Source organism: Cnephaeus nilssonii, assembly GCF_951640355.1.
Source record: "Cnephaeus nilssonii genome assembly, chromosome: 1".
Taxonomy (NCBI): Eukaryota; Metazoa; Chordata; class Mammalia; order Chiroptera; family Vespertilionidae; genus Cnephaeus; species Cnephaeus nilssonii.
The window spans coordinates 23,713,676-23,737,992 of NC_137072.1; the positions used below are offsets into that span (position 1 = coordinate 23,713,676).

Consider the following 24,317-nt stretch of genomic DNA (forward strand, 5'->3'; position numbering starts at 1 on the left):
TGAAAGTTTGTGAACAAGTGAATGAATGAATGTGAGTTTACAAAATATTCTAAATCAGTAGGTAAGCCCAGGAAAAAAAGTTATTCCCCCTTGGGAGGAAATTTCCATCATTGGATGCTTTTATTTTGTAATTTTGTTCCAGCATTTTGTCCATTGTTCATTTTCACACAATTTACCCTCTAGAGTAAGAACTCTTAAATATTTTAGAGATGGGTAGAAGCAATTTTCTCATGATAGCAGTCTATTCCTAATGTGGACTTATTTCCCTCTAGGAGCAGAACTTCAGATATTGCTACCTCATCAAACACCAATTTTCAACAAATCTCTAAAAGTATAAGGATACAGCACTTACCTAAGCTTCTCTTTAAATAGCATTGCTATTTAAAGTCAAATATCACATGATTATATTGAACTTAATATGATTCCTATCAGCCAAATAACATTAAAACCTTGATGGGAAAAGGGATAAGTAGTTAGGCAGACTTTTTCTTTTTTATTCATTTCCATTTGTTTACCTTGCCTCTAAGAAAATATTATAAGACTTGACAAGTTGGCTTTATTACAGAAAGAATATACTTGTATTTAATAACAGGGAGATAGAAAACCAATCTCTTAGTTTCAGCCAGGAAAAAGAAGTTCACTGATTTAAGGATGAAACCTTTTTAATTTTGTTTTTTAATTTACAGTTAAGGCTGAAACCTTTAAACATTCAAAGGATGCCTTCCTTTTCCTTCATTCATCTTTAGTCTTTTCCAATAATTACTATGATTCTGGATGTCCACACTAAATAGGGCACTGATATTGCCTTATATTTATTTCAATGTTCCAAAGTGCTTTTTACTATTTAAAAAAAAATGTGGTCATTAACATATGGTTTATGGAGCTCTATCATTGCAGCTCTTGCCAAAAATAGAGTATAGTTAACATACTATAAAATCAAGCAAATAAAAAATAATTACATAAATATTAATGGTGCTTTGATCCCACCACAATTATGTGCTTACCTTAAAGTTTGGTGTAATTACTTAACTAAAATTCTTCCTTTCTTATCTGACATAGGCTAATTATAATTAAAATAGAAGATGCTAAATAAAAGGGCTTGGGATTTTACAATGTATTCTCTCAAATCCTCACAGCCCTGAAAGGTAGGTATTATGTGGATGAGGAGACTGACTCAAATAACTTGCCCAAGACTGCACAGGTAGTGACAAGGATGAGATCAAACCTATATCCTTAGGGTTTACACGTATTCTTAATGAAATGATATTTGCCCAGGTAGTTGTCCAGGTCTAGCCCCTAACTACACATATTCATTGAAATGAATATTTTCCCATAGAGCTTTGCTTGTTTCTCTTCATTAACATTTATGGTGGGAAGAAATGATAATTACATGTCTTCAATCCATTTCCATAAACATTGTTAAAAACATTAACCAATACTTAAGACCATCCCCATATGAATGGCACAGATATGAGTAAGAAAGGAAATCAGATAAGTTTAACAGAGATTAATGTGACTACACAGATAGAATGCTTCTAGAGATGCTAAACAAGGGCTATATGTTTTGTCTAGAAACACAACATAAAGAACTATGTTATTGATGATATGGTCATGGTATGACTCTAGAGAATTTTGTTTTATTTGTCAAGCTCTCTTGATCATTCCCAAACAGCATTTCTTCCCTGGCACATTAAGTTAGTGAAATGACTCACAGCAGCTGGATTCATCTTCATTAAAGTGGCAGTCAGGCACTCCATCACATAGCAGGAGGGATGGGATACACTCGTGGGGAGAGCACGGGAACTCCATTTTACCGCAGAGCTGAGGAGGAGGGCTGAGAGAACAATCCATTTCATCCGATCCATCTATGCAATCCTCCTGTCCATTGCATTTCCCTGAGAGAGGGACACACTGGAGTGTGTAGACACAAGAAAATTGATCAGCTTCACAAGGAGGTGGCTGTGTTGTGACAGGACCTGAAAAGAGAACATATCAAGTCATTTTTGGCATTAGGAGTGTTATATCTCTGTCTAGTGTTAAAACATTGTAAGATATATTTATTCTTTATTAAACATAAAACATTTTGGTAATTTAAGTATATTAATTTCCAATTAGAAATTATATGAACTCCACAAAACATACAAACATGATTAGAGAAAATGCCTTATCTAAATCTCAGAAACAGCATTCTTTTTTTTTATTGATTAAAGTATTATATATGTGTCCTTATCCCCCTATTGTCCCCCCACCCCCCACTCATACCCTCATCCCCCTGTTGTCTGTGTCCATTGGTTAGGCTTATATGTATGCATACAAGTCCTTTGGTTGACATCTCCCCCTTACCCCCACCCTCCCCTACCTTCCCTCTGAGGTTTCATGGTCTGATCGATGCTTCTCTGTCTCTGGATCTGTTTTTGTTCATCAGTTTATGTTGTTCATTATATTCCATAAATGAGTGAGATCATGTGATATTTATCTTTCTCTGACTGGCTTATTTCGCTTAGCATAATGCTCTCCAGTTCCATCCATGCTGTTGCAAATGGTAAGAATTCCTTCTTTTTTTTACCGCAGCATAGTATTCCATTGTGTAGATGTACCACAGTTATTTATATTTATATTTATATTTGTATTTATATTTATATTTATATAAAACAATGGTCAATTAAATAGTTTCTCTTCATTCATTCTTTTTGTTGGATTAATCTCATATTTAAGGAAGGGCAGACATCCTTAATTTTATTTTTTTTTCTAAAATATTTTATTCACTAAACATTTATCTTTTGAACTCACCAAAGGTTAAAAAAGTTGAATAAACATTTTTGCATGTGATGAAAATCTAGAACCAACTTTAGTAGTGCTCTTATTATTTAGCTAAGATCTTTTCTGGGGGGGAAACAAACAAACAGAAACAACATCACCACAAAACAAAACAAACAAACAAAAATCATGAGGGAAGTAATTTTCTCTATTTCAAGACAAGTACAAGTTTCTTATGCTTCTCAGACTATTTCAAATGTGTGTGTGTGTATGCACTCCTTTATATTTTTCCTTATATTAGACTAGAGGCCTGGTGCATGAAATTCGTGTACATTGGGGGGTGTCCCTCAGCCCAGCCTGCACCCTCTCCAATCTGGGACCCCTCAGGGGATGTCCAACTGCCAGTTTAGGCCCGATCCTGGCAATCTGGCCTAAACCGCAGTCGGACATTCCTCTCACAATCTGGGACTGCTGGGTCCTAACCACTTGCCTGCCTGTCAGCCTGATTGACGCCTAACTGCTCACCTGTCAGCCCGATTGCCCCCAACTGCCCTCCCCTGCCGGCCCAGTCACCCCCAACTTCCCTCCTTTGCAGGCCTGGTCCCCCCAAGTGTCCTCCCTTGCCGGCCCGGTCACCCCTAACTGTCCTCCCTTGCAGGCATGGTTGCCCTTAACTGTCCTCCCTTGCAGGCCTGGTTGCCCCTAACTGTCCTCCCTTGCAGGTCTGGTCATCCCCAACTGCCCTCCCCTGCTGGCCTAGTCCCCTCCAATTGTCCTCCTCTGCTGGCCTGATCGCCCACAACTACCCTCCCCTGTGGGCCATCTTGTGGTGGCCATCTTTGACAACATGGGGATGGCCACCTTTGACCACATGGGGGCAGCCATATTGTGTGATGGTGTGAGGGTCAATTTGCATATTATATCTTTATGATATAGGATATGCAAAAACAAAATTCTCTCTTTTATCTTGAGGTAGCAATGTCATCAAATTTCAGAGCCATTTATATCAAAAGGTACTCACAACTCACTTATTCTAGACCCTTCTAAACAAAAAAGCTGAGGCACTTGTACTATCTATAAAGGATTCTGTGTTGTATTGCCTATAGCGGATTCCATCTTCCATCAAGATTAAGGTGTTCATTCTCACAACTGCCAGGAAATTACCAGATGACAACTCACAAATGAGTTCAGCTCCAGGAGCTTCCCTCTAAGTTGCACTGCCTCACAAGAACAGCTCCATTCGTTGACTAGTTAATTGTGGATAAGATGACCCAACCCATATGTCTCAATTTGGGACAACTATGAGGGCCATTATAGCCCTAGCGTTCCCCATGGCAGCCACTGAGTCCCACTATTGCACCTGCATCACAGCTCAACCCTCCCTCTGCCCAGTCCTGCTCCTTCACTTCACAAGGCTTGTTCCTGGGAGAATTTCCAATGAACCTTCTACATGGAAATCTTTGCCTCAGAGTTCACTTCTCTGGGAACCCAATCTAAGATACTATCCAACCATCAAAATATATCTTGTCTGAAATTAAATCTCCCTTGAATCATTTCTCAAATTTTCCACTGAAGTATTTCTAATGTAAGAGAATATTAACTTGCACCCTTCCGGGAGTCTACGTAGGCTCTTAGCCAGAAGCACTTTTCTGTAAGTTCAACATTTCTTTTAAGTCTCTTGTTTTATCTAGTGAAAGTTCTGCATATAGATGTTTTTTTAATATAAAAGCTTCCTCCAGTTCTCATTTCAAATAAAATGATTACTCATGGAAGATGAACTATGTTTATCTTTTGAATTGAAAGTATTCTACTATATTCTCTCTTTGAGAAGTTAATAAATTTTCCTAAAAATTTAATATCAATGTATTTATATTTCAATGTCACGCTTGAAGTTACATAATTATTATAGGTCATGTCTTTTCATATAATTCTGTAAAAACTGAACAAAATTAATTGTTCCCTGTTTTAAACTGAAAAATCTTAGCACCACCTTAAATGCATATTACTAAGTGAGAATAGTCAATCTAAGAAGGGTATATATTGTCTGATTTCATCTATATAACATTCTAGAAAAGGCAAAACTGTGGATAGAATAAAATGATCAATGGCTAGCAGGAGCTGAGGGGAAGGAAGAGTTGAGTACATAGAGCACAGAGGATTGTCAGAGCAGTGTCATTCTGTATGACATTGCAACAGTGGATACATGCCATGCCATAGACTGAATGTTTGTGTCTTCCCAAATTTCCTAGGTTGAAACCTAATCCCCCATGTCATGATATTTGGAGATGGCACCTTGGGAAGTGATTAGGTCATGAAGCCCTCATGAATGGATTAGTGACCTTGTAAAAGTGGCCGAAGACAGCTACCTTGCTCCTTCTGTCTCCTGAGGACACAGCACAAAGGCACCGTCTATGAGGAAGCAGTTTTTTTCTGGGCACCAAATCTGTCAGAAGCTTGATCTTGGACTTCCTAAGCCTCCAAAACTGAAAAATGAATATTTGTTGTTTGTAAACCACTCAGTCTATGATATTCTGTTTAGAAGTCTGAACAGATTAGACGTGCCATCACACATTTGTCAAAACCCGTGGAATTTATAGTACTAAGAGTGAAGCCTAATGTAAGCTATGAACTTTGCATGATAGTTATGTGTAAATATTGGTTCATCCATTGTAAGAAATGCACCACTGTAGTGGGGCATGTTGATTGTGAGAGGCTGTGAGTGGGGAGAGAGATGGGTATACATGAACTCTCTGAAACTCCACTTAATTTTGCTTTAAAACAAAAACTTCTCTAAAAAATTATATACTTTATATAAATTTTAGCACTAATATGTCCCAGAGCATATAATCTAGCTGTACAGAATGTTTTATGTTTTTCTTTTTGCAATTTTTATGTTCAGTGAGCTGCTTAGTCAGGTTGTTGAAAAGTCATGGAATTGAGTCCCAGACAGTGTGGCTAAGTGGTTGAGCATCAACCCATGAACCAGGACGTTATGGTTTGATTTCCAGTCAGGGCACATGCCAGGGTTCCAGGCTCCAACCCCAGTAGAGGATGTGCAGGAGGCAGCCAATTGATGATTCTCTTTCATCATTCATGTTTCTGTCTCCCTCCCCCACTCTCTTTCTCTATCTGAAATCAATAATTAAAAAATAACATATTTAAAAACATGGAATTGAGATGCAAGGCCAGTGAATCCACAAGCAAACGATGCCAGATTAGTCCTAACCTTAATTAGCTTCCTTGGAAATGCATGTTTTTATCAATTACATGAGAGAGTTATTCTGTGGGAGAGCATATAGCATGATAAGTACAAAACTAACACCTACAACAGGAAAGCAAACTGATCTGATTCTGGGGCAAGAAGAATATACTGCTATGAAAGCTTAGTGGATTTACACACACACACCCACACACACACATGCACACACACGCGCGTGTGCGCACATACTCACACACACTCACACCTTAATATATTATATCAGATTTAGGGGAATGTTTCTCAAATGGATCACAAGTCTCAAGTTTGTGGAGATCAACAATAAAGTATATCTCGTGTTGTAGTTTGCAATTGATTTACTCTTTATATTGGAGCCGCTTCAAGGCTGTACCAACAATAAAATTATGCTGACTCCCTAGTATCTCACCAAATATGCTTCTCCAGTGCAAAGTAAGGATGTGGATTTATAGCTATCATCTAAAAATTGTTTTAAGTCATCGCTCTCTTGCCTGTATTGCACCAGTCATATGACAAGCACATGAGCATTAGCTCTCATGAGTTTCAACAGAAAATAGGTTAAGAAATCTGATTTAGAGTACAAGGGGTTTGTATTGCAAGTTAGTTTGAGAACAGTGGTTCTGAAGCCAAAGGAAAATCCCACAATCAAAGCTATGCTAGGGTCATCATGAAATGTCAGTTGTGTCACGGCAACAGCATCTTTACCAGGCCTTTACCCATTCTAGAGGTGTGACCTCACACTGTGTTTGGACATTCCAAGTCAGAGTTGGAAACATGTTAACCTCCCTTTGAGAATGCAGCGACATATTCTTCAATAAATACTTCTTAAATTGATGAATAATAATTCATGGTTAAAATAGTTTTACTTTCTATGATTAATTAACATAAGGTAACAATAAATAAAGAATGCATTGACTATTTCCATTGATTTAATAAACCGTAAAATAGTATAGATCAGAAAAATAAAAACTATAAGACTCTTTAAAAATAACTTTCTAATATATGTGAATATAAATCTATAATTTAGTAACACCTATATTCATTTATATAGATGCTATGGTTTTTACCAATTGTTTTAGAAGGTTTATGAGATTTCACATAAAGCACTTTTGCAAACAAGGTTACATATAAATGTGTAAAAAGAAATGTGCCTTTTGTTTTATAATAAATGTTAGGAGAGAGAAAAAGAAAATATTTTAGGAAAAAAACCACCTGAGATAAAAGGGTGTAGGAACTGGCATTATTAGCTAACTTTTACATTCCCTGGAACCAAAAAATTCCTCTGATTACCACATTCTATTTCATTTTGTGCTATGAAGCATGTTACAATTTCTGACATCCTGGTTATTCTTTGTCTTCCTACAGAATGTTGAGTTTCATTGTTCACTTCGTTTGGGCAGCAGTTGAAATATCTTTCTTAGAGCAATAAAACTTACTTCATGCTGATAATTTGCAGTGAAATACAATGAAATGTTCTCATGAATTTCATATAAATCCAATACATGCCTAAATTGCCCAAGGATAACCTGGTGGATTTTTATCTTTATGATTAATATGTTTAGTGAAAGCAAAATGAATTGCTGGTGTTGAAAGGAAAAATAGTTTTAAAGAGGAGGAAATAAGCTCTTGCCAAATATTGCCATACTCAGTGATATAAATGGTAAATGCTCATTGTAAAATACATCAGTTATAAGTTGATAATTGTTTGTCTCTGGCAGATATTTTATTCACAAAAATGGAAAAATATCACAAAAACCCATGAGGAAAAATATCATTTTTAAGTGCAATTCCTAAGAAATCCTGGTTTGAAATTATTTTTAATTATAATTTTATATTTATCCTTTCTTAAGTTTCTTTATAAAGAACAAAAATATTCATTAATTTTTAAAAAATATATTTTATTGATTTTTTACAGAGAGGAAGGGAGAAGGATAGAAAGCTAGAAACATCGATGAGAGAGAAACATCGACCAGCTGCCTCCTGCACATCCCCTACCGGGGATGTGCCCGCAACCAACGTACATGCCCTTGACCGGAATCGAACCAGGGACCCCTCAGTCCGCGGGCCGACGCTCTATCCACTGAGCCAAACCGGTTTTGGCTTCATTAATTTTTTAATTTAAAAATTGTTATCTCTAGGTGGAGCTCTAAGAGAATCATTTTGATCTCCTTTAATCTCAATATCTGGTTAGTTTAAATATTCTTGGAAAGATGATAGAATGTGACCTCTGTTTGGACTAAAAACAACAGAAAAGTCTGGGACATACAGAGAAGTGTGGAGCATGTGGAGCAGAGGAGTCAGGAGGGCTTGTTGAGCTTGTCCAAAAGAGAAGAGCTAGAAGTTTGACAGAAGCGACAAGGCAAAGGCGGCCTAAAAGTTTCCAGAAGTTGAATCCAATACAGAAGCTGTCAAGCATCTAAGAACAAATGCCAAATAGAAAGTGATAATTATTTTCAAAGTAAGTAGCTGCAGCTAGCCAAGGCTGAAAAGCTACAGTAACTTAAGGAGAGAGCTAACAGATTAAAAAATTTATGTGATATACATATAAGCACTTATACATGTATATATCTGCATTTGTGCAATTATTGTGTGTGTGTGCATCTTTGCATATGCACACATGCGTGTACACAGTTTCACCAGTGACAGAAACTGTTCACCAGTGATAGAAAGGCTGGAGGAGAGAGGCTGGGCAGTGGTGCTGGGCAACACAGGTGAGAAAAAACATGAGACTGTGGTGGAGGGGCGAGTACCTTATTACCAGAGTTCTTTTTCCCCCTCGGCACATACTGAGAATGCAGACTTGAAAGAAACTCAAGAAAATATTTTCTGCACTAGGGAAAATAAGAGCTGAAGAAACGGAAGGTATTAAGAGGCCCCAAAAGAGTTATCCTTTTTACTCAACATCAATATCTGCCACGATTATAGAGAATTCCTTCCTAACTAAAAATAGTGATATCACTGCAAGTGACTGAAATTGTATAAATGAAGAATTTTCTGCCTTCACATAACACAAAATAATCTAAAACTTATGTGAATGGAGAAACATGAAATGCTAGGTTGCTGGTCATTTCTTTCTTGTCATGAGCCCTGAAATCCAGAGAGACCCTCGTGGATTACATATTCATTCCTATTTTATCATTTCCAGATGGTGCTATAGTTCTTGGTCTGACATATTTTTATTGGTGTGGCCTCTATTATATGCAATGATGGACCAGGTTATGTACTTGGACTAATTTAATGCTATTGTTCACTGATTACATATTAACTACAACTTTATTTAATAGTTAAGAATTCCCTAAATGCTGAACTCTTGATTTCTAACTTTAAGGACAATATTATGAAATAAATTATCCTTTTAATTCATGCTTCACATTGCATTTCCCAAAAGGAAGAATCCTGTTCAAAAATGGTTCTTCAATGCTTTATAAGTTTAACTCCACTATTCTTATGGGATTGAATGCCATTATCCTGTTGGTATTCAATGATCTGATGCCTGATTTGACCTCACGTATATTCTAAAACCTAAACCTGTAGAGGAAATAATGAACATTCCAGACACAGCAGCGTTATACTCTTTGCTGGCTGGGACGGGGCCAGGAAGGAGAATGTCATGTTAATCATGTGAGCGGAAAGGCTTCTCTTTACAGAAATTCTGAGTTGGTATTTAGGCACCAATCACTTCTTTGGTCTTTGTTTTTGTGTAGAAGGCTTAAGAATGGAGAGTGGGAAGCTATCTCTCCATCACACACCATAAATAATATAAATTCAAGGAAACATAAAAAGTTTTGGGCAATCTGTGAGGGAATATTGTTCAATTTCATGCATAATTTTGGAACACCTGCCTCAGGAATGTCAAAGGAGAGACACATGGCTTAGTGGAGTGGGCAAAGGAGAAGAACACTCAGGAGTCAACTGCAGTTCTATGGCGGCCTTTCAGAGACCTCCCAGCTGTAATGTCTTGACTACCTCTGTGATCCAGCCAAACACAGAAAGTGGCTATGGTACCATCATTTCCAGTTCACGGGGCATTGGCACCAAAGACAGGGACACACATGCTGCGTTTAACTTATTACTTTGGGGAAATATGGATGAGGAGCTTGGAGTGTTATATATTAATGTATCACTATTTTTAAAATCACATAGTTTTTGAGACTAATTCCTGCCTTGCTAATGAAATAATTAAAAATGATTATGTTAAAGTGTGTGTTGGGCTCTCTTGCCCTGTATGGGGTCCTACAGGAGGCGTGCCTAACTAACCTCAGATTAATTACATTATAATCAAAAAGAGCAGGAGGGTAAAAAAGCAAGACTATCTGGACTGGCCTCTTACTTGATTAATCATCTACTCCATCCTGCAGGCAAGACCCAGCCATGGGCCTGTCATTCTTTCAACAACCTCCTCTTTTTTTACCCGCCCCCCCAAAACCTGGTTATTTCTCTAGCTCCCTATTTTCTATTTTAAGCAAGTTTATATTAGTGAAGATGACAATTCATACTTGAAAACCCATTTACTTTTTGGTAAGCCAAGAAATGTTTTGTTTGTTTGTTTTCTATTTTCCCATTTCCAACTATTTTCACAGAGTAACCAGCATTTTCTGGGTAAAATGTTCTCACAGGCCAATAAGATGCTATCAGTAAAACTGGTCATTCTGTTGAAGTCATTTGTTTTTCCACTGAAAAAATATTTTCTTAAAACAGATTTTTTAGTAATGCAATGTCACATTCTTATTCTATTTCTTAGGTAATAAACACACAAACATGTTTTCATAAAGTCTGGATGTTTTCCATATAACAACATATGTGTTCCAAGAAATCAGAAAACCCGTAATAAAAATAGACTCTAATAGCCCAAGAGAACAAAACATGGCCAGATTGACCTTGGCTGTGAAAAGCACCCAGAATCTTTCATACATACTTTGCCTGGTAAAACATTTGGCCTTTTGTGTATTTCTCAGTGAAAAAAAGAGTCAGCAAAGGTTATAATAATTTCTAAAAATGACTAGGAATTTAGGAATTGGTTTTTGTTTTCATACAGTAGAGAAATTACTAAATTGCCACACCATGTTTTATTGTGTATATACATTATATTACATATATATCCAAGTATACATTGCAAGTGTATTTACATACTATATCCTATATAATAAAAGCCTAATATGCAAATAGACCGACCAGCAGAACGACCAGTCGCTATAATGCACACTGACCACCAGGGGGCAGATGCTCAATGCAGGAGCTGCCCCAGCCCTCAGGCCCCAGGCCAGCCAAGGTGGGTGCCAGCAGGCAGGGGCCCCCCGATCGCCCCGCTGGTCGCCCCACAGATTGGCTCTGATTGCCAGCCAGACCTAGGGACCCTACCCGTGCACGAATTTCATGCACTGGGCCTCTAGTATATACATAAATACATATATTGATTTGGGAAGTACCACTGTTCACATAAAAGCATTCAACTTTAAGACAGAGTGTTGGGATGGTAATTTATGGTTTGTCTTCAAGTTCAGGTTCACTGTCAAATCCAGGCTAACAGAATATGCTTCATACTGTTTTTTTCATGGTTGTCATTTGGATTTCTTTCCCTTAATTCAACAAGATTTCTCCAAACTGATGATCAGCAGGAAACCAAGTATGAATCACTTCATAACAGGCAAGCTTCTTTCTCCCATAAGCCTGCTTGGTACTAGCTTTTAATGCTATTTTCTGGTTCTGGTCCCCTTTCCCTCTTTAAATCTAATACTCCTTCTAGGAGTTAAGAGGAATTACCCCATCCTCTGACAAACTGTGAGGACTTCGTGATCCATGATAATAGATTTAAAACCCAAGAATATTCTATAAGCCAATAATAGGGAAATAGGATCTACTAATAATCACTTTCAGCTTTTTGTACATTCATCACTATTCATTTTAAAATTAGGTCCATGAATCAATAACTAAATCAAAATTATAAAAGTGAACCATGCATTAAAACCACATTTTAAATAATTTATCTACAATTGCTATAACTTCTGATATAAAATGGATATCTACTCTTTATATCAGATGCTGACTTGAAATTTATATTTTTCTTAGTCAACCTAATAGTTAAAGATCTCTCATTCTCACTAAAATAGAAAAAACAAACAAACAAGATAATGACAATGGGGATTTTTCAATGTGGAGAAACTGAAAATGATGTAATACAAGCTACACATCACAAAATATCACATAAGGCATATTATAGGAGAGCTGCAAACTTAAGGCTAAGCTCTAGAACAGAGTTTGGCTTCTTGTGGGGAAGATGAAATATAATTTCATGAAGAAGGTGGCTTTTGTTCTGCCCTCAAAGGTAGAAAAGGCTTTTAACTAGAGGAGGTAAAGGGCAGGGTGCTCCCAGCCAGGAAGCAGTAAGACCAAAGTCATAGAGATAAGAGAATATGGGGCATAATTGAGAAAGGTAAGAGGTCCCATTTTAAGGGATCATTTTGCAGAGACATACAGGTATGGCAGGAGTTGTACTAAAGAATAAGAAAACTATTTGGTAAGCAATTGGAACTTCTAAGCATTTTATTCATAACCTGTATGAATTTGTATATTTTGACTAGTTTCTCTTATATTTCCTCTCTCACCATTAGAGTATAGATAGTTTATTGTCACTGGTCAACTTTATAATTTGGTCCATATGTTGCAGAATATTCAGGTTTGATTATGATTTAAAAAGACAGAGAATAGCCTCACCCAGAGGTGGATAATGTGGAAATTAGATACAAAAGATTAACTGAGGAGACTGACATATAAACATATGACTTGGGCTTGGTCTATGGTGTGCTTCCAACAAGTTCTTTTAATTTTGAGGGAGTGACATGGGGACAGATAGAGATTATTTAAAGTGATGACATGGGAGCAGATATCCCAGCTTCCAAGAAAATTATTTAAAGGCAGTGGAATTCGCCAGTTTTACCCTCTGTTTTAGTCAATTTTACTTGTTTCTCACTCTCCTCTTTTGATTCTCAGTTTTACATTTGATATTTAGAGCTATCCAGTATCCTTTCAATAAACTTATTTTCTGCTTGTTAGCCCAAGCCTGATTTTTGTTGCTTGCATAAAAATTTATTTTGGTTGTTGTGGTGAATAAGAAAGATAGGTTTACCTTTTCGGGAACTTACACTATAATAGGGACTAGGGGACTAATTTGGTACTTGTATATGACACATGTCAGTAAATTTGATAAATCAGTTATGTAGCTATTACAGAGATTCTGATGAGCAATAAGAAGGCCTTGAACTAGAGCTTGAGTCATAAAATAAAACTGAGTGGGGAGGAAAAGAAGGCAAATATCTATATGCAGCCTGAGGTTTGTAGTAAGGAAATAAAGGAGTAAAAAACAAACAAACAAACAAACAAATAAAAAAATCCCACACTGATTTTAAAGTGGATATTTATAAAAAGAAAGGCACTGAAAATTTAATGACATGTTCTATGGTTATGCATAACCAAAAGGTTTCTCAGGAGTTTTTATCAACTCATACAAAAGATACAAATATCCTCACTATAGAATACTAGAGCCCCAGTGCACAAAATTTGTGTATGGGTGCCATCTCTAAGCCTGGCCAGAGATCGAAGCACGAGCATCTGGCATGGAAGGGCAGGTCCCAGTTGACCTCGGGGTCCTGGGCACCAACTGGGCCCCTGGGCCCCCCGCAATCCCCCCTCTGCCTGAGTAACAGCACCCGAGTCCCCATACGGAGATGCAGTGAGCATAGCTGGACACCTTGGGCTGGGACACAGTGTGGGCCTCTGAGCCGCCCAGCAGTGCCGCCTGGAAGCAGGGCAGGCAGCATGCTCACTCCTGGCCAGCCTTGCAGACCGGCTCCTGTGCGAACCCAAGGGAAGCCCGACCAGCCCCTGCGGTCCTGGCAGCTCACCCAGAAGAGGCCACACTGGTGCGAGGTGGGCTCCTCAAGGGCGTCCGGACCTGAGCATGGGGGCTTCCCTGGCGTGCAAGCCCTGGCATCCCAGGGTAGGGAGCAGGGGGAGTGAGAGTGAGCTCAGCCAACATCCCACATTCTTACCACACCTCCATCCCCTCAACCCCTGCCCCCAGGTAGCTGGTGAGAGGTCGCAGTGTGTCACTGACGCTCACCATGTTTAGCTATGCCTCTGGTAGTCAGCACACGTCATAGTGAGCAGTCAAACTCCCAGTCAAACGACTGCCCGAGGGGACAATTTGCATATTAGGCTTTTATTATATAGGACTATTGGCCTGGTGCACGAAATTCGTGCACGCGGACGGGGTGTTCCCCTCAGCTCAGCCTGTACCCTCTCACAACCCGGGACCACTGGCTCCTAACTGCTCACCTGCCTGCCTGCCTGATTGCCCCTAACTGCCCCCCCTGCCAACTTGCTCACCCCTAACCGCCTCTGCCTGCTAGCCTGATTGCCCCAACTGCCCCCACCCACCACCCTGGTCACCCCATGCAGCCTGCTGTTGAGTCATTTGGTTGTCCCTCAGTAACCCCCTTGCTGGCCTGGTTGCCCTATGCAGCCTGCTATTGAGTTTTTTGGTCATCCCTCACTAAACCCCTGCTGGCCTGGTCGCCCCAGGCTATTACTGTGACAGCATCCTGGACAATATGCATATTCCTCTATTATTAGATAGATGTTTCATTAGCAATATTCTTGGTTCACAATGCTAAGTAAATGTGCACCATTCTCTGTGTTGAACACCATTAGAGTATAGATAGAGAGTATATTGTTGCTGGTCAACTTTATAATTCGGTCCCTATGCTGCAGAATATGGACAGCTTCAGTTTTCATTCAACTGTCGAGCTGAGAGGAGGTAGCACCACTGCCCTGGAGCTCACTCCTCTGACCCTGTGTGTGCTGTAGCCTGTGGTACGACTGTGTGCATCTCTTCCCAATCCCACCTCCCCCTCCCGTGATGTCACACTGGTAACCTGCAATCAATTATGCTAGGAGTATTTACACCCAGAAAATAGGCAAGTGTTACAAATCAGGGCTCCTTTCTTTAAAGAAATAAGAGCTAGATTACCAGCAAACCACTGACTATTTCTCAGAATATTCAACTATGTCTCAAGAAACTACTCTTTGATGATACCTCTAAGTGAAACGAAATCATCTTAGAACACAGATCTTAGAGCTGACCGAGTTTCAAATACACTTTATCTTGCTTTAAACCTTCAGGTATGCATCATTATCATAATATCTCATTAGATTTTGAACTCCTGGAGAACTGGTGATACAATTATATTCATATCTGTCCTTCCGATCTAAAGTCAGGGCAACACACAGATTCTCAACAAACACTGACTCAATGAAAGCCTGGCTTACTCAAATTTACAGACATACCAAGTATTGAGAACTCTTCTGCATCTAATTGCAATAACATTTCTGCTTGTACCTGTGGGCCCTAACCCCTAGACCCCTTTTAACTTCCTTCTCCTTCTCTTTGGACTCTGTCCCTTTCTGTGTCATTCTCTGGTTCCCTTCTGCTGTCATGATCCTTGGCAACAAATCCAGTCCATACAATCATAAAATGGCAAAGCTGGAAGAGACTAAGAGATGTCTATTTAATTTCCTCAATGAAAAACATGGTTTAAAGATTTAAAATGGTTTTCTTAAAATTATACAAGTATTTAGTGGCACAGTCATGATTTAGACTCATGTTTTCAAAAGTTTAGTCTAGTCATCTTTCTAGCACTCAAAATAGTCACAGAATCTGTTGGACAATTCACTATCTTCTTTCTCTCTCTAAACAGGGATTTGAGAAGCCTGGAAGGAGAGTACATTGATGGTAGTAAAGAGAGGTACCATATGAATTCAGTTGGCAATAAGTTTTCTTTATTCATCTATCCATTTAACATTTATTTGTCTATTCACAGCATATTTATTGAATATCTACTATAAAACAGGAACTCTTCTGGGCTTGCGGAATTCATAATTGAAGATAATATAAATGATGATGATGATGATGATGATGATGATGATGATGGTGATAATGATGATGATGAAAACAGACAAACATCTCAACCTCTAAATAATTTGCATTCAAGAGAATACAACTGTCCTGGAAATGTTCCAGAGTTACACTTGCTGTTCAAGTTCAGGGATGTGAAAAGAGAAGGAGAATCTCTATTCAAAAATGAAGTTGTCCTTTAATAGTGATAATATAAATAAGGAGAATCTATGACTGCCTATTCCCCTTGAATTTCTAATGAATATTATACTTTATTTTGTCACCTTGTTTAGTTGCTATCATTTTATATTTACCATGTTAAGATTAAATCTAAAAAAGGTGCCCTACAATAATATTTATTTTCTTTGGAATTTGCATTCCTCCCTGAAAATCTATTTTCTTTAGATTAAACACATAAGAGCAAAGTTGTTATTTACTATGTATTAGATAATGGAGCATCAGACTCAGCACTATTCTACTAGGAATGTTCGCAGTGTAAGGTGAGATGTCTTACATTTGCTTAAGAATTATTGTTAGGTTTTGCCAAATAATTATTTAATTGTCTGAAATAGTTCATGAGATTCTTTTTTTTCCAACTTTTTTTAATTAAGGTATTATATGTGTACATATCTTACCATTGCCTCCCCCCTCACCCCACTCCCATATATGCCCTCACCCCCCCCCCCCCAGAGTTTGCGTCCATTGGTTATGCTTATATGCATGCATACAAGTCCTTCGGTTGATCTCTTATCTTCCCCACCTCTCCCTAATCTTCCTGCTGTAATTTGACAGACTGTTTGATGCTTTACTGCCTCTGTATCTATCTTTTGTTCAACAGTGTATAATGTTCTTTATTATCCATAAATGAGTGAGATCATGTGGTATTTTTCTTTCATTGACTGGCTTATTTCAATCAGCATAATGTTCTCCAATTCCATCCAGGTTGCTGCAAATGGTAAGAATTCCTTCTTTTTTATGGCAGCATAGTATTCCATTGTGTAGATGTACCATAGTTTTCTGATCCAGTTATCTGCTGATGGGCACCTAGGCTGTTTCCAGATCTTAGCTATTGTAAATTGTGCTGCTATGAACATAGGGGTGCATATATCCTTTCTTATTGGTGTTCCCAGTTTCTTAGGATATATTCCTAGCAGTGGGATTACTGGGTCAAATGGGAGTTCCATTTTCAGTTTTATGAGGAAACTCCATACTGTTCTCCACAGTGGCTGCACCAGTCTGCATTCCCACCAGCAGTGCACGAGGGTTCCTTTTTCTCCACATCCTCGCCAACACTTGTCGTTTGTTGATTTATTGATGAAAGCCATTCAGACAGGTGTGAGATGCTACTGCATTGTCGTTTTGATTTGCATCTCTCGGGTAATTAGTGACATTGAGCATGTTTTCATGTGTCTCTTGGCCTTCCTTCTGTCTTCTTTTGAAAAGATTCTATTTAGGTCTGTTGCCCATTTTTTTATTGGATCATTTATCTTCCTTTTATTAAGTTGTATAAGCTGCCTGTAGATGTTGGAGATTAAACCTTTAACAGTGATACCATTTGCAAATATGTTCTCCCATACAGTGGGCTTTCTTGTTGTTTTGTTGATAGTTTCTTTTGCTGTAAAAAAGCTTTTTATTTTGATGTAGTCCCATTTGTTTATTTTCTCTTTAGCTTCCATTGCCCTAGGGGCAGTATTGGTGAAGAAGTTCTTTTGGCATATGTCTGAGATTTTGCTGCCTGTGGATTCCTCTAGTATTTTTATGGTTTCCCGTCTTATGTTTAAGTCCTGTATCCATTTTGAGTTTATTTTTGTGTATGGTGTAAGTTGGTGATCTAGCTTCATTTTTTTGCATGTATCTGTCCAATTTTCCCAACACCATTTATTGAAGAGACTGTCTTGATTCCATTGTATGTTCATGCCTCCTTTGTCAAATATTAATTGAGCATAGTGGTTTGGGTCAATATCTGGATTCTCTATTCTATTCCATTGATCTATATGTCTGTTCTTGTGCCAGTACCAGGCTGTTTTGAGAATAGTGGCTTTGTAATACAGCTTGAAATCTGGTATTGAGATCCCTCCTACTTTATTCTTCTTTCTCAGGATTGCTGTGGCTATTCGGGGTCTTTTTTTATTCCAGATGAATTTTTGGAGAGTTCTTTCAAGGTCTGTGAAATATGCCGTTGGTATTTTAATGGGGAGTGCATTGAATCTATAGATTGCTTTGGGTAGTATGGACATTTTAATGATGTTGATCCTACCAATCCATGAACATGGTATGTTCTTCCATCTGTTTACGTCTTCCTCTATCTCTTTTTTCAGTGTCCTGTAGTTTTCCGCATATAGGTCTTTTACCTCTTTAGTTAAGTTTATTCCTAGGTATCTTAATTTTTTTGGTGTGATGGTAAATGGGATTGCCTTTTTAGTATCTCTTTCTGTAAGTTCACTATTGGTGTATAGAAAGGCCATAGATTTCTTGGTGTTAATTTTGTATCCTGCTACATTGCTGAATTCATTTATTAAGTCTATTAGTTTTTTGACGGAGTCTTTCGGATTTTTTATGTACAATATCATGTCGTCTGCAAATAAAGACAGCTTTACTTGTTCTTTTCCAATTTGGATGCCTTTTATTTCTTCTTCTTGTCTAATTGCAATGTCTAATACTTCCAGTACTATGTCAAACAGGAGTGGTGAGAGTGGGCATCCCTGTCTTGTTCCTGTTCTTAGGGGAAATGTTTTTAGTTTTTGTCCATTGAGTATGATGTTTGCTGTGGGTTTATCATATATCGCTTTTATTATGTTGAGGTATGAGCCTTCTATTCCCACCTTGTTGAGAGTTTTTATTAAAAAAGGGTGTTGGATTTTGTCAAATGCTTTTTCTGCATCAATTGATATGACTATGTGATTTTTATCTCTCAATTTGTTTATGTGATGTATCACGTTTATTGATTATTGGATATTGTACCATCCTTGCATTCCTGGGATAAATCCTACTTGGTCATGGTGTATGATCTTTCTGATGTACTGCTGGAGCCGATTTGCTAGAATTTTGTTGAGGATTTTGGCATCTATGTTCATGAGGGATATTGGTCTGTAATTCTCTTTCATTGTGTTGTCTTTATCTGGTTTTGGTATTAGGGTGATGCTGGCTTCATAGAAGGATCTTGGAAGTGTTCCTTCCTCTTGAATTTTTTGGAATAGTCTGAGGAGGATAGGTTTTAGTTCTTCCGTTCTTTTAGACAAAACACATTTCCTAAATCTTGACAATAATCATTTCATGGGTAAGGAAAATCAGGTCAGATGTGCGGTAAGGGGTTTAATGAAGGTTTGAACCTAGTTCTTGATGACAAAGTAGATCTCAATGTTGCCACTTGTGTTCGTTTCTTAGGGCTGCTATAACCAAGTACCACAGACTGGGTGCTTAAAGCAGCAGAAATTTATTCTCTCACCGTTCTGCAGGCCAGAGTCTGAATTCAAGGTGTTGGCACAGGTGTGCTCTCTCTGTTGGCTCTCTATGAGAACCCAGCCCATTCCTTTCTCTTGGCTTCCTGTTTTTCTGGCAATCCTTGTCATTCCTGGACTCATAGAAGTATCAGTTCAATCTCTGCCTCTTTCACCACATGGTATTCTCCCCTCAAGTGTCCCTGTTTCCTTGTACCTTCTCCTCTACTTACAGGGATGCCAGTCATATTGTATTAAGGCCAACCCTGCTCCAGTACAATCTCATCTTACCTTACATCTTAATCATATCTGCAAAGATCTTATTTCCAAATAAGGTCACAGTCTAAGGTTCCAGGAAGAACATGGATCCTGAGGCCATACTATTCAACCCAGGACACCAGTAAATTCTGGTGCTGAGATCATCTGCTTCCTACCTATCAACCCCCGCCCCCCGCCCCTCCAATTGTGTGTACTGGTATCTGCCTATTTATTAGACTCCTGACCAAATTATGTAGAAATATATCATATCTTTAAGCATCTTATAATTTCTCTGCCATTGTTGTTTCAAATACTTTAAAACATTTTATATATCCTATCAGCTCTGCAAAATGTTTCTTCATCCTGGAAAAAAATGTGATCTTCTTTGTTTCAAGTTATAGGAGAAAATAGCACACATCTCCTACCCTTGGACACTCACATGGCTAAAGAAAACAGACTGTGAACATAAATACATTTCTCTGCTGACTCAGAATTGCTAGAGATGTTTTATTGCATGGAGAATGCCTCCATTTAGAAAATGTCCTGGGAAACTGAAAGTAATTAAAGGGAGAGTGGAGAAGTAATAATGCAGAAAGCAAAGATTCTTCAGGGTGGTGGAGGGGCTACTGTTATACGACAACCTTCTAAATGGAAAGAAAACTACATGTAACTTGTGTTGACAAATGCTGTCTATTCCTTTAGTAATGGGAGAGTGTATATTTTTGGAGTGGAAACAGGAGGGTAGATAAAACTTCAAAAAACCTAGTATGAGGTTGAAAGGAAGTTGAGGGCTATTTTTAACCTTAGGATGTTAATTTGGACATGAGAAAAAAGCTGGTATGCTAAATGTAAAAATCTGGATGTCATATTATAAAATTTTTAAAAAAAATAACCTAAGTTAATTTAGCTACTTTAGTTCATTTGAATCTAGATGGAATCTAAGGAAAGATGGAAAAAGCAAGCAGTTTTGATAGTATAGATGGTTTCACCTTCTCCGAGGGCTGAATGAAGAACACACATAAGTGAATACAGGAAAAAATCTATTTAAACTTCTTTCTCTTCCTTTGTTTAATAAACATTCATAGTAGCGGATCCTGTACTATCAGAATTTTTGTGTCCTTTTACAACAATATTTTACAGGAAAGCTGTGTCCCATTCTGGGCATTCTTATTCAACATAAAAGAAAACTTGTGCAAGCATATTATCAAAATTTGATCAATTTGGATTTTACATGAAAATAATGCTTCCTTTATCCAGCATTACTAGGAAATGAAGTTTTCCTGGCTAAGTACTAACACTTAAAGATCATTTATTTTTAATCCTCACCTGAGGACATGCTTTTATTGATTTTAGAAAGAGAGGAAGGGAGAGAGAGGGAGAGAAAAACATTGATGAGAGAGTGAAACATCAATACATGGATGTATTGTATTGATACATCCCGCACGCTCCCTGACCCAGGGTAGAACCTGCAACCCTGACTGGGAATTGAACTGCCACCTTTAGCTGTAAGAGAGGAAGCTCTAACCAACTGAGCCACACTGGCCAGTGATAAAGAGTGTTTTTATCCAAGCTTACTGAGACATATGTGCGTGTGTGTATTTTTCCTTCTTAAAAGCTTTAAAAATTCTGTATGAGGAGCATGACATCAGAATGATGGTTGAATAGATGGCCCCTGGCTCACATACCCCACCGCCTCCCCACAAACAATACTCTGGCAGCCATCCATGGACAAACTGTCTGCTGGAGCTTTAAGAATCAGGTAGGAGGTTATGACCCCCCGGGTGGAGCCCCAGACCAGGAGAGCCACTTGGAGAATGCAGGCCCACACCTTGGTGGTGGGCTCATTGAATTCAGTCCTGGCTACAGACTAAAAGTAGCTCTGTCCCCCAATGGGTACAGTACAGCCCTGCTTAGCTGAAATTTTGCACCAGTTCCATCTTCCAAGGGGTCGGGGAGGAGCCATCCCTGTCTGTGCCCTTGTAATAGGCCACTGGCCTTGGACTCAACTGTGGATCCTAAACCAGTCCTGCGACCAGGCTCCAGTCTGAGACCACCCCTTCTACGGGAGTCTAGAGGCGTTCCTGCCCATGCAGCAACCAGCAACACTTGTTTGTGCCCCTGGGAAGCCGGACTGTCAGTATTAGTCCTGGCTGAGGACCCTGAAGCTATCCTGTGATTCAGTTCCAACCCTGCTCTGCTGTGGTCCAGGGGCAATCGTGCTCACACAGCATCTGGCAGGAGACGTGCCCATCTGTGCCCCTGGTAATAGGCCAACTGACCTAAACCCAACTATGGTTCCGGAGGCAGACTTGTGACCTGTCTTGAGTCCTGCTATACCATGGTGAGAAGGCAGACCTGCCCACCCAAGGACCTGGCGAGAGCCATATGCACCAGCTTACCCAGTAACAGACCTGTTGCTCTTGGACAAGACAGCGGACCTACAAGCAGCCCTGTGACCCAGCTACAGCCCTGCTCTATGATAGTCAGAGGCAGTCCTGCATGCCCAGGGTTAGAGTGGGAGCCACCCATGTGTACATCTCCGGTAACGGGTCTGCCATCTGCAGGCTTGATCACAGACCCAGAAGAGATCCCATGACCTGGCTCCAGTTCTGCTGGCCTGTGGTCCTGGAGGCAGTCTCATCCACTTGGGGGTCCAGCAGGAGCTGGGCACTCCCATATCCCTGGCAACAGGCCTGCCAACCCTGTTCCCATCTGTGGACTAGTAGCAGCCATGTGATTCATCTCCAGCCCCACTAAATTGTGTTCTAAATGTCCTAGGTCTTGTGAAAGAGGCAAGCTCCTCTCGGTCTTGAGGAGCTCACAATTAGTGGGAAATTGTGTGTGTGTGTGTGTGTGTGTGTGTGTGTGTGTGTGTGTGGGTGGGTGGGTGTGTGTGACAAGAGCCAAAAGTGACAGAAAAGAAACTGAAGATATAGAATAAAGGACAGAGAAGACTTTTATGGGAGAAGTTGAGAACAGAAATGATCAAGAAGAGAGATTTACTCTTGGAAAAATGGAGGTGTTTTTTTCCTGAGACAAAAGGTGACAAAAAAAATAAATAAAATTTGGTTGTAGATATAGGTATATTTGGAGATGAAAAGATAAAATTAAAGGTATTTGTTATAAAATGGCTCTATATTCGACTAGAGGCCTGGTGCACAAGATTCGTGCACTTGGGGTGGGTCTCTCAGCCCAGCCTGCACCCTATTGCAGTCCAGAAGCTCTCAGGGGATGTCCAACTGATGGCTTAGGCCCTCTCCCCATCTGGCTACAGACTAAAAGTAGCCCTGTCCCCAATGGATACAGGACATCCTTAGCACTGCTGCGGAGGTGGGAAAGACTTCCCCCACCGCTACTGAGCTTGCCAGCCATGAGTCTGGCTCCTGGCTGAGCGGTGCTCCCCTGCAAGAGCGCACTGACCACCAGAGGGCAGCTCCAGCATTGAGCGTCTGCCCCCTGGTGGTCAGTGCATGTCATAGCAACCAGTCATTCCTCAGATTGTTCGAATTGCATATTAGCCTTTTATTACATAGGATTCAAAGGATATAAAAACATCGACAGAATGAAGGAAGTCCAAGGAAGAAGTTGGAGGATTTGAGAATTGCTGTAGAAAAACAGTGCCAGGAATGGGAAACACATGTATCTGGGATCCTTGAAGGCCCAGCTAAGGGTCCAAAATTTCTAGTTGTCCCAGTGAGCATGAGCATCAGCAGTTTGGAAAATACAGATGGTCATAGCAATTCAATTTTAAAGACTGATAAAGTCATTATGACCAAACATGAGCTGGATACTTGTATCTATTCTACAGGGATGGTCTGATAAATACTTGCAATGTGCTTATCAGAGTTTCTGGCACATAATTAGGACCCATATTTATATTAAAATGAAAGAATCCTATATAATAAAAGGGTAATATACAAATTGACCAAACGGCAGAATGACCTGTTGCTATGATGTGCACTGACCACCAAGGGGCAGACACTCAACACAGGAGCTGCCTCCAGCCCACAGGCCCCAATTGCCCGATTGTAGGCCCCAATTGCCTGATTGGGGGCTGCTGGCCAACCTCTCAGTCCCTTCCCCAGCCGGCAGGCTCCGATCACCTGATGGGGAATGGGGAACCAGGGGTGGGTGGCGGTGGACATGGGCAGCATCAGGCTAAGGTCCCCGCCCCACCGGTTGCCCCCCACACAGAGGGCGACTGGCATCAGGGGATGGGGCCAGCAAGCAAGCAGGAATGGCCAACCTCTTGGTCCCTCCCCGCTGCCGGCAGGCTCTGATCATTGGATGGCAAATGGGGAACCAGGAGTGGGTGGCAGCGGGGGGCAGAGCCAGCTGCCAGCAGCAAGGGAAGATGGCCCTGATCACAGGCCAGGCCTAGGGACTGTACCCATGCACAAATTGTGTGCGCCGGGCCTCTAGTAGGACATAATAGAATTCAAAGTGCTGATTTAGAATGGAGTTGTGGTGTCTGATAATTACATCTGGGATTACTAGGAAGAAAGTATAAAGAGGGTGTTTTATAAAAAGCACATAAAACATTGAGAATCTAGAATTTTTTTCATATTATTTACTGAAGGCCAGGTACATGAAAATTCATGCACTGGAGGGGTGTCCCTCAGCCCGGCCTGTCCCCTCTCACAATCTGGGAGCCCTCAGGGGCAGGAGGTGACCCAGTGAT

General features: G+C 39.7%; 1 protein-coding gene across 1 annotated transcript in view; it reads right to left on the reverse strand.

The window, feature by feature from the left end:
* Positions 1-24,317, reverse strand: part of MALRD1 (MAM and LDL receptor class A domain containing 1) — a gene marked incomplete at both ends in the record, with an annotated part of 625,033 nt that overhangs the window by 118,511 nt on the left and 482,205 nt on the right. The window contains one exon of the mRNA XM_079776420.1: positions 1,713-1,976. Coding sequence (XP_079632546.1) covers positions 1,713-1,976 — 264 coding nt within the window. The remainder of the gene's footprint in view (positions 1-1,712; positions 1,977-24,317) is intronic.